Below are 12,168 nucleotides of genomic sequence, written 5' to 3' on the forward strand. Positions count from 1 at the left end.
AAGGTTTTAAAAGCCATTGTTTCTTTTCTACTCAAAGTTTTTTACTTACTATAAAATTTAAAGTGTATTTTTGCAATGTACTCAGTATTTGTTTCTCAGCCCAATAGTTCACATACTCCTACATGACATTGCTGATTTTTATTTTTCAAAAACTAAATTGACGTGAGATGGAAAAACAACCCATTAATAGGTTACTTTCAACTGAATAAATAGATAAATGCTTATCATATCTCCAGCAGAGCACTTTTGTTTTATCATTTTGAAAAGAAGGAAAGTGTGTGTCAGTATGAAATTGTGTAGCTGTTTTTTAAATTAGGGTATTTTCTTAACCACAATCAGAAACAGCTATATAAGAACAAAAGATTCAGGATTTGCTGTTGATATGTGGTAAATTTAAACAAGGGAAAATTTTAGCAGATATTGCAGCATGTTTTATTGGGATTATACTGTAACTTTCTTTGCAAAAGACAGACCTCAACAGCATTCACACCTATGCATTCTCTAACCTTCTATCATAAAACAGTTAGACTAGAGTGTTAGACTATCTGTATTTGTCCATTTAACCTTAATCATCTTTCAGAGTGTATTTGTATTGATTGCAAATATCTATTTCTCTCTTCTTCAAAGCCCATTATGTATTGATAAATATAATAATAAAATCGTGCAACAAAAGAGATGTATCAGGTGGTTCCAGTCACTGAGGTTCCTTCTGGTTGTGTGAAGGAAAATTAAAAACAAATCCTTTGCCCACAAGTCACTTTGCTATTTATCCTACAGTATATATTTGCAAAATGGGGGCAGCACATTGGTGTAGTGGTTGGTGCCTCACAGTACTGGGGCCCTGGTTCAATTCTGGACCTGGGGTGTTATCTGCATGGAGTTTGTATGGGAGTTTCCATTAGGTGCTTTGGTTTCCTCCCACAGTCCAAAGACATACTTGTAGGTGAACTGGTGTCTGGGAAAATCAGCCCTGGTGCGAGTGTGTGTGTCTGCCCTGTGATGGACTGGCGTCCAGTCCAGGGGGTTTCCTGCCTTGGACTGTGAATTGTTACTGTAGGAAATGCATAGCATTCTAATATTTGCTTTTCACATGGTGTTCACTCTTGTACATCAAAAGAACAAAAAATGCTTTATCTTTCCACATCTCCCCTGTTTGTCTTAACTAGTCTTTATAATTGACTATAAAGTACACAATTTGAGTAATAAAGACCAATGGCGAAAAAGTAAATCCAAAATTTAGATTTCATTGCCTTTGTAGATTTTTGTGTGTTTATGCTGGTTACCTCACTGAACAAAGCTTTTTGAGAATTACTCAAAACTTAATCAAATCCCGAAGTTGGGGAGTTTGAAGTCCCCAGCAATGTGAGTACTGTACTGATTATGGGACAATTACCCAAGAGGTTAGTATGGAGTAGTAAGTTAATCTTCTCTTTTAGATGAACCTATTTTTTTTTATCTGTGGTTTGCACCAATTTATACAAATGTCTCTCTCTGGTGGAGCATGGTTGGCAAACACGTATACTGTTAAATAATACAAACCATACTGTACATGCTCACTGTCACACTCACCGTTTTAGAAGCACAGTGACTTGCAGCAGAGTTAGTATGTTTTGTAGGAGAAATAACTGTCTGACTAATACCACTACAAACTTAGCAGTTGTTACATTACAAGCCAAGGATTCCTGGCAGTGCTCAGCCAGTTGTGTTCCAGCACTTCCAGGACAGGGAATTTCGGTCACAGCAGTTGGCTCCAACAAACAATGTCAGTTGTGCTTGAAGTGAGCATCTTTACTAGTTCAGACATTCAAAAGCTCCTTTGATCATGATTCATTTTGTTTTAAGTTTTCGTCACGATTTACTATTCTGTATGTTTTCACCTGTGACTAGAGGATGAAAATAATATGTTAAGAAGTTGCAGAGACTACCCGAGCAAAGATGTGCTTACTTATGTCATAGGAAGTGGAAGTCTGGTCAAAACAAAAACAATAGATGTTATTCTTTGACTGCGTTGAAATTTGAAACGTTGAAACATTTTTTATTTAAAACGTACGGAGTAATGACAAAACAATTTATGTGGCTTTTTAAAGGGGGAAAATGATTTGCTTCCAGCTTCCAGAAAATGCTCTCTTGTTCTGTAAAAACAACAGCATTGAAACAGTATCTTATTCAATGCAAAAAGAAAATAAAGCTTCAGTCCGTTCTGCTAAATGTGAGGGCTTTCATTTATTGTTTTTGTGCAAGTGAAACAGGCAATATTAGCCACCTTTTTAGTATTCCTTCTGCTGAAGAGTTAGAAAACATTGGCCAGCTTCAGAAGCGTTTGAATATTTTCTCTATAAATCAGAACTGTGGCACATGGTGGGAAAAAAAACAGATTCCTTATTATTAGTAGTATGAGAAATGATACTGGTTAATGTGTCATTTATCAAAATTAGCTAGCTGTAGTCGTTGGTCATGTGGAGATCATCAGACAAGTCTTTTGTGCAAAGTGAAGGTAGAGAAAGAATTGGTACATCACATTTCTAACAAAGATAAATGGCTTGGCATCCATCATCGCAATCAAACTCAACAACAAGTGGAATCCCTGCAGGTCACAAGTTAATCCTTCCAGCTGCTGAGGAGTATTAACCCCAAGCTGAGAGCCATTGTTGATGAGAATGGACTGATCTTTTTGTCACCCATGCTGTTTCAGTCACTAGCATTTAACCAATAGAGGAACAAAGATGAAGACGTGTCCAATTTCACTTAAGTCCTTAATCTCTTCCTCCTTAGTTTAATGGAGGAGCTGTGTCTCCAGGTACAGACATTCATTGAATTATTATTATGAGAAGGAGAATGTAGAACAGAAAGAAGTTCAATATATACTGTACAGCCAAATAAAATATTTTATTCTGAAATGACTGTGTGCATTGTTATTATGATGTCAGTAGATTACCATTGTTGTAACTCAACATTACAGTATAAGATGTGTTTTACAGTATAAATTGTATGATCTCCGGGCTTTCTTTTTAAAATCAACATTATCACTTATTCTACTTTTTCTCACCTTGTGGGTATATTTAAACTATTTTTCCAAGTTCCAAATCTGTACTGTCACTTGAATTACAAAAAATTATATTATATATTATATATATATATTTTGTTTCTTTAAAATGTGGCATAATAAAATCTCTTAGTTTTCCTACTCTGTCACTGGTTCTTCCTGCAAGACTCATTATAAATGGGTTAGTTGTATGCTACTCTGAGCAAGTTAATTATTGCCATATGCCAGCTGCTTGCCTTAATGTACTAAAACCTCCTTCCCTAAACCAGCTTGCCATCATAATTTCCATTCCAGGGTCTGCTCTACAGTTCCCTCATTTTCTGCACAACACTTTTTTTGTTTTATACGAATAGCATAAACAGTTTTACTAATGAGCCTTTCCTCTTTTATATGCCACAATGAATGCTTTTTGATAAACTATCAAAATAAAATTTTCAATAATGAATAAAACATAAAACATACATAATTTGTAAAAAAGTTCTTATCAGAGGGGTATTCAGAATTTTAGTCATGTTTAGTTAGTGGTGATTTATCAATCTAGTTTCCCTGCCTCCATAACATACAGTATACAGTATTTAACCATACCTGACAGTGTTCATAAAGTAACAAACGACCCTCCTTCATCTCTGATAGTTCTAAAACACTAGTTCAATTTTAATATGGAGAGTTATCGTCAATTTTTAACTAGCACGGGAAATTGTAATTGCTATAACTTTGAGAGCAATGTTCCAAGATGTTTGCTATGGTTATTCTACTCTCCTTTTACTTAGTCAAAAAGTCTTTCTCGCATATAAAGGGAATAGCTTTAAAAGAACTGTATAGGGTTTGGATTTTTTCATGAAAACCTCTGTTGAAAATAAATCCCAATTCTAGTGTGGAGAACAACACAAGGTCCTGATCTTTGACTTTAGTTTACAGCATCCCATAATATTTATGTTGGAAGTTATAGAAGATGGTATAGTGCTATGGAACGACCACATTTTGCCATTGTTGTTATTATCATCGTAATAAACATATCTTCATTTTATCAGGGAATAAAGGTAATGATTACTTTAAAAACAAGAAATGTTTTTCTCCATATTAATTCGCAAGAAGAGTGGTAAAACCGTAAAAACGTAAAGGTCTGCCTTCAAGTTCGTGTATTTCATTGAGCCGATTAGAATATAATTTGATTTGGTTAAACAGATCTGTGTTTCAGATTGCATCGCTGTTCTGCTCGTTTTGAAAACTTCTAAATTTCCGTAGCCTTTCATGCTACTGGGAACCTCTTGGCATTTCAGAATGAAAAGGAATAAAGAAAAGCAATTATGTCATATCTGTTTTTTCATATATTTCTACAGCCATCAATTGTTTGCCGAGAAGAAGTATATGGTCTTAAGATGTACCTTTCATGTGAAGTTTTTATGTTTTTGTGAATTAAAGGAATTTAAGAACCGTAAAAAGCCACCGTACTCTCCACTGCCACTAACTACGGGATTAAAAAAAAAACTTTTACAGATCCTAACCTCACGTTTCTCTTGAGGATAGATCAATCAGTGTAGCCAATCGTGATTCCTGCAACTATATGATGTCATACTGTCTCCTCCTTGCGCGCAATGGAATAAAAGCTGTGATTTAAGTTGTTACTGACACCAGTAGCTCCCAAAATGCTTGACTCGTTGACATTTCTGTTTGAGAAGATTTTCCTCCTAACTAACTTTAACGTCTTCAATGTAATATCAACGGATGGAGAAAAATGCCCTAACCATTGTGATGGCTCCTCTTTTAAGAGAGGAGACTTGTTGGAGGTTCCACGCACTCTCTTCATTCACTTCGGCATTTACCTGGGTGACAACAAAGTTGCGCATTTGATGCCTGACATTATGCCGGTGCTGACGACTGACAAGTGTCAAATTCAGAAAGTAGTGACAAACAAGAGACTGCTGCTAGGGGTACTTTCGAAGATTGCCAGCATCCGAGTTGACACTGTAGAAGATTTTGCATACGGGTCTAAAGTGATTGTAAATCAGATGGACATTATTAGTAAAAAGCAACCATTGCCTAACGAAGATGTGGCGTTAAGAGCGGAAAAACTTGTTGGAGCTACACCTTACAGCCTGCTTTGGAATAATTGTGAGCATTTTGTTACATACTGCAGATACGGCACGCCTGTGAGCTACCAGACAGACAAGGTAAATTATATTTTTCCTCACCCAGCAGCAGGTAAATGTTTAACAAATTAATAGCACACACACCCATTGAGGGATTATAAAAGTGTAGGAAAAAACTAGGCGACAATGTGAGAGAGATTAAAAAACTAGACAACATTTTTTTCTGGATCTTGGGGATCACCAAACGTGTTCTGTAAGATGTGAGGAATTTGTGATAATAAGAATAAGAATAACTACGCCATAAATATTAAAAAAAAAACAATATATTGATGCCGATAACGTAGAAACATAGCTTCTTCTTCTTTCCAGAGGAATTGAGAAAATCTTACAGTATTGATAACATCGTCACCTGAAGCGGAAATACATGAATGCATATTGCACTTCGTTACCGCTAGGAACAGATAACTGTGCGCTCGGACTGTGGGGCGCCTGCAGTTACTCACGGCTACTTGGCACATCGATTCCATTCCAAGTCTTTGTTCCAACTTGCCCCCTATTGGAAAGTGAAGTTCATCTGTAGTCTTCCTGGGACTCTCAAGTGAAGAAAGTTCTAACCGGTTTGATGGTTTTCACTGGAAAAGTTTTGAAAACATGTAAAATACTAAATAACGAATAAATACTGTAACGACAGACCCATTTCATTTCTTGGGAAATGTGTCAAAGGCAAAGGAAAGAATGATGGCAAGTTTCAAATTACACGGCTTTGGGCCTTGGAAGCTATATGATCCCCTACGAGCTAAGTTACCATATAGAATCATGTTTTTGTATACTAGGTGACATTACTTGTTTTTAGGACTAAACCTGTTGCTAGTTGAAAATACTTCTAAAACATTCACAAATCCAACTCTCGAAAACAAAACTTGCCCATCTCTGGCACGTTATGTGGTGGAAAATAATGCCTTATCCTGGTTCTTTAACTCATTTAAAAACTTGTGGGATGATAAATCAGTGCACTGTGCAGCGCGTGTAACTTACTATCTTCTGCACAGCTCTAAAATATACTGTATACCAGCCTAACCCAAATTTCTCCGTTCATGCCAAGATCTGGTGTTACACATAATCATCTGGTACCATTCAGCCAATTGTAACTACCTGCCTCCAATATGTAGTATGAGTTTAAATGTTTGAAAAAATTGATAGGCTACAGTACATGTACCATGTTAATTCACTAATTAAAAAAACAATGTCTTTAACAGCCTATGTCTATTGTATGCCATTTGAAAAATACAGAATTAAACTAATAGTCACCTTCCTTCTCCAGTAATGCTTTTCACTAATTTATTAGAATATGCTTTGTAAAATTATTATTTATTTCCGTATGGTAATGCTTTTAATTTTATTAAGCACCTTTTAGGCACAGATGGACAATACCTTACAAACACATCATCTAATTTAGGTGTAATGTGTTCCATGCCCTAGTGAGTGGTATTTAGCATTTCTAATGAGTTAATTAGATTAGGACAAATAATATTTATTTCTGCAGATTTATTTAAGTCTCTGCCTTTATTTAATCAATTAATTCCTACTTTTTAGGTTGAATGAATGCTTAGTAAACACAAATAAACTATTGCTATGAAGTGTCCTCTAAGTATTTTTTATATACAGTAAATTGTTAAACACCACTGATCAAGATGAAGAATTTAATACTTATATAATAGACAAATAAATAAGATAAATGGGTGGTTTTTATATAAAAAAACAACAAAAGTAAATCTTTCCAAGAAATAGGCTGGAGATGTAAATATTTCATATTATAAGAATCAAGTAGAAAACTAATATTTTTAAATGTTTTTAATGGAGCTAATTTGTTTCATCACACAATTTATATGAAATATTTTTAATTAAGTCGTTTTTTTGTGTCATTATTTTTATTAATTCTAATTTCACCATATAATTTTTAAATACCCCTACAGAAACATTGTCACCTACTGTAGTCCCTCTTTTTTAGAATACCTATTATTTAGTCTAATAACCTGTTCTCTTCAAATTGCAGAAATATGTTTCTCTTCTTGTTCATTTTTGTTAGCCTCAATAATTGTGTTCACAATTGCATAATTATCTAAGTACCAGACTTGTTATATACTGTATGTTGAAAAGAATGCCTACACAAATCAGTCATAAATTATAATTTTCTGTAGGTATTCTTTGAAACTTAATTGTTAGGTTAATACAAAAAAACAACAACAACAAAAACAAACACTATGCAATACTGAAACTGAAACCTTAGAAATCAGCAAAGCTGAAGTTTTCTCATCCTCATCCAGCTCAGTAAATCTGAAAACAAGCTGCTTGGCTTCCTATCACATTGAGGTAAATCATATGATTTTAACTGGCCATGTTGCATTGTGCCCAATAGTAGTACTTTGTTTTAGAAAGATCTGAATAATCATGGAAAAGCCTGGTGTATCCTTGGCAGTGCGAAATTACTCAAGAGATTTAGATTGCTTGTTTTGGATCACAAATTTCTCAATCTTTTCACCCATATAATCTGATGAAACATTCTTTTAAATCTCGCTCTTTCTCAGCCAGAACAAATACTTCATTGAACCAGCAAGACAATAGTGAATTAGTGTGTTTGAAAGGTTGCTCAGCAGCCAAAACCTAGTAAAATCTCTCATTGCCCCCCTCTTTGATATTTATGGGCCCTATACTCAAAACACTTAGTAGGAAGCAATGGGGATTTTACTGTTTGAAATATAGAGCTCTCTGTGTTTTATAGCTTTTTTATGTTTTTGTGTTAGTTGTATCATCAAGGCTTTAAAGAAAAACAAAACACAAAATTGCAAGACCTAGATGCATAGGGGCCATGCCAAAGACTTTGTTTCATGGATTTACAGTGCTTGATGATGGAATTTTGATCGTTTTTAAGTATGACAGTGCAAGAATGAAGGCTGTTATTGCTGGCTATAAAACATGGATTAACCTATGGAAATAAACATAGGAATTTATTGTTATCTTTACAAAACAGACATTGCTCTGTTCCATAATTATAGTTAGAATTAACTGTTTGTTTTTTTAGTAAACCTTTATTGTAGTGCACAGCATTATTCCTTAGTTAGGGTTATTTCTAGTGTTCAAATGTTTTCTTTACTAGTTAAAAAAGTAAAAAATACAACCTCTACAATTTCAATGCCATTCACCTGTCACATTAAATCTGAAAAAGAATTATTTGAAAAAATAATGTTATTGTGTACTATGCACATAAATGTTGTATTTATTTATAAAGCACAAAAAATGAAATCAGAAATCCATAATACAGTACTGTATGTATATTCAGTAAAAAAAAACTGTGATGAAAGTAGTACAGGTTTGGATGTTTTTTAATCATAATCTTAATTAAGGGCGTGTGCTAAAAGTAATAATATAATATTAAATCTAGTATACAAATAACATGAAAGAAGAGAAAATGTATAGAAAAAGGAGGAAAAATAAAAAAGTCAGTCCCTTCCCGTGTCCACCTCTTTAATCCATTCTCTGGAGCCCGTCTGCCTCGCCCTGCCCCCGATGGAGCCGCAGATCAGTCCACATTGGGTCTTGACCCCTTTTTCACAACCCTAGTCACCCCACATGCAGCGAAGGGTCTCTCTAATACCCTTCCCCCCATTCTCTGCTGATGGTGTGGTATCAGCCCCCAACTCTCCCTTCCTCGAACTTTCTCCTTCATCATCTACAAAGAACCCTGATGGAGCCTTCTTTTCTTGTGCCAACATGAAGAAGCGCCTTTTTGACCTCTACCTCTCTAGACTTCATAGAAAGCTGTCTTGCCATTTGCCCTCATCTTCCAGCTGTTCCTGATGACGCCATTCCTCCTTGGAGCTCCAGTACAACTACAGTACATGCCCAGGGCCTCTAGCTGTCCTCTCCTCTATGCCCATATTGTCTGCCCCCCTTCCTTTCTTTCTCTTTCTCTGTCTTGTCTGCTCTCTCATCTACTTTCTCCTCTTTCTTCTTTGTTTCATCTTCGGGTATCCAATCCATCACAACTTCAGCCTCAGTAAAACCTTTGTTGACGTCTCTTTCACTTCCTCAGTACTCTCTTTCTGCTGTACCTGTAGAAGCCCTACCAGCCACTGATACTCACTCTGACCCCCCACAGGGAAAGTGCACCAGATTCCTGCTTTCCATTAGATGCCTTCCTTTAGTGGCTCTTCTGCTACATCAAGGGAGTCATCACTGAATTCTGGGCTCCAGCTTTGCACCATTGCAGCTTGGACTGACACCTGCCTAAATAAATTGAAAATGCATCTCTTCCCCTGCTCGTCTTGACCCCCCTTTTCCATTCCTGCCCTCTACTCAATTTTGGATTAGCTCTCTATTTATACCCGTCTGCATATATTGTGCTTAATTGATCTTTCTTCGATTCATAACTTCCCTGCTCTTGACTTTAACAAGTCTGCTCACTAATTCTGAGATCATAACAACCACCATCATAATGTTTTTAAATTTATGCTTATCAATCGTAAACCTCAGACACTTCATAGGGTGCACTGATAAGTGTTATGTCACAGTCCATCTTGCTTTCAGTTACCGCACCAGGCCAAGATATTTGACACTTTAAGAAACCCTCCGCTGAATATTCCTTCATTTACAGATTAACCTCCATCCTCCATTTCTTGGATGATTTTCTCTGAGTGGCACTCCCCCTGCTACAGCACTTTTAGCCTTGGGTTTTTCAAATGTTTCAGCACAGAGTAAACTTGGGCCATTTCCCTCTTTTCGGTCTCCAAGGATTGTCCTTGATTCTAACCTTTCACGCATTCTTGTCTCTAGCCAAAACTTGCTGCATTCTCACCACTTCCCACCTCTCTTATTCAACACAAGCTCTTAAACCACCTCATCAGTTGGCACTGCATTCTTCACTGCTCATGAAGGAATCCTAACCACTGCATTTAATTCCTGAAGTGCTGATCCTTTGAAGTTTGCATGGAGTTTATATGAAATCTGAGCCCGATCCACTTTAAACACACTCACCATGTTCCACAATTAAGGATTCTGCTTTGGTGTTCTGTGGGTTGTTTTCATTTCCCTTCTTCGCCCTCTTTTAAAAACTAATTTTATATGCCCTTTGGACATATCGTTGTCCCCAGCTAAAGGAGTTACTCCAGTAAAGATCACTTTTCGAGTCACGCCTTTTCTTTGCCTTAATTAGGGTTTGACCAAACTACTCTAATAATGATGTGTGGCAAATACTGACCATTTTATCTTGAGGACTAACATTTACACCTAAATATCCATCCATCCATTTTCTAACTGTTTCATTTAGGGTTCCAGTTCAGGGTTGTGTGGGAACCGTAGCCTAGTCATGCAAGCAACGGACACATGGCGGGATGCTGTACAACCTGGACAAGTCACCAGTCCATCTCAAGGCAGACAGAGATACACACACTGACACTAGTGCCAGTTTTCCCAGAAACGAATTAACCTACAGAAAACCAGAGCATGAGGAGGAAACCCATACAAACACAATGACAACATACAAACTCCATGCAGATAGAACTCCAAGTCCAGAATTGAACCCAAGGCCCAAGAGTTGTGATCTGTTGGTTTTATGCTGTTGAATATCATTATATTTTAATTTAATGATCTAATATTAATTGTTTTTGTTTTAGCACTATTTTTAATTAAATATATTATTATTAAGATGAACATTATTTGTTAAAAATATCTTAAAACATTACTGCATAGGCTTATTAATATAGTAAAAGATTTATTTGAAACACAGCTATTTAAAGCAGTTAAGATGCTTCTGACACATCATAAATTTAGATTCCTCACTGGTATCTGATAAAGAATGACGGAATCTGATTAATCAACTTGCAGAATACCTGATTCATGACCGCATTCTGTTTTTTTTAAAACCAGTCCAAAAAGTATGTGGATTGTTTACATTTTTAATTAAATTATTTGTATATTTTAACTAATTGAACAATGGAGAAAAAGTTTGATGCTGGTCTGAAAGGTTCTTTCTTTTTTTTCAGTTCTGTGAAGCTCTGAAAATGATCATTCGTGACCAGAGGAGTGTCCTTCTTACAGCTCTAATAGGAATGATCTCAATTCTTTACGCAGGACTTGCTCCTTCTACAGCACTGCTGACCACTCTGATTCCATTCACTCTCTGGATGGCTGGTTAATTTTGACAGAAGATACACATACAGTACAACAACAAACACTTATATTGTTTCTTATTGGATGGACATTTATTTTTTAAAAGCATGTACTGTAATATACTATATGTGATGAGAAAATAAGAGATGTACTGTATGTTTTCTATTTTTGATATCACATTTTAGCTTACTGTGTAAGCAAGTGTGGTCTGCCAACAATTATATGCCTAAAATTAAATGATTTGTTTCTTATATATTGTAACTATTATCACTATAGGCTTACTGTGTGTTTTACATTCAGAGCATTATGTAGTGTACATAATTAATTAACATTTTCTAATTGTAATATTTGTATTTTTGGGCAAATAAATGATTTACATTTAACTTACATATAAAGAATGTATCATTTCTACTGGTGAAAATGCATCTCATTTTGATAGTAACACTGGACAAAGCTTATTTCTTTTTGAACATTTACTGAAAGACGCAGGGAAAAGGCTGCATTGTGAATAGAATATGCTAGTATGAGAACGATCTTTGCTGGAACAACCAAAACACTTTTATACAAGGACATCAACCCAACAATGCTGTAATATCAGCACAGTAGCACAGTAAACAATGAGGAACCCAAATACGGGCTCCCTTTTTTCTGGAGTTGTACACAGACACTCGGGAGAAAATCAAACTCTTACCTTACCTCTTATCATCTACCTACTGTATGTATAAATAACACTTCATTTTTAGTTCCCTTTCTCCACCTCCTCTTTGCCCTTACAGCAGCTCCCAGACTCATTCTTATTAAAGAGGGGGGAGAGGGGATCACTCTCCTAAGTCAGGCAAGTTATTTGCACCTCTTCTCTGTCATAATTAG

General features: G+C 35.8%; 1 protein-coding gene across 1 annotated transcript; it reads left to right on the top strand.

Annotated features, from left to right (window-relative positions):
• Positions 1–4,689: 4,689 nt before the first annotated feature.
• On the top strand, positions 4,690–11,393 carry lratb.1 (lecithin retinol acyltransferase b, tandem duplicate 1). Its single transcript, XM_088919372.1, has 2 exons — positions 4,690–5,214; positions 11,172–11,393. Exons 1-2 carry the CDS (start codon positions 4,690–4,692, stop codon positions 11,322–11,324), a joined length of 678 nt encoding a protein of 225 aa, XP_088775498.1. The 3' UTR covers positions 11,325–11,393.
• The last annotated feature ends 775 nt before the right edge of the window (positions 11,394–12,168 follow it).

This window comes from Atractosteus spatula, chromosome 1 (genome assembly GCF_055471065.1).
Source record: "Atractosteus spatula isolate fAtrSpa1 chromosome 1, fAtrSpa1.hap1, whole genome shotgun sequence".
NCBI lineage: Eukaryota > Metazoa > Chordata > Actinopteri > Semionotiformes > Lepisosteidae > Atractosteus > Atractosteus spatula.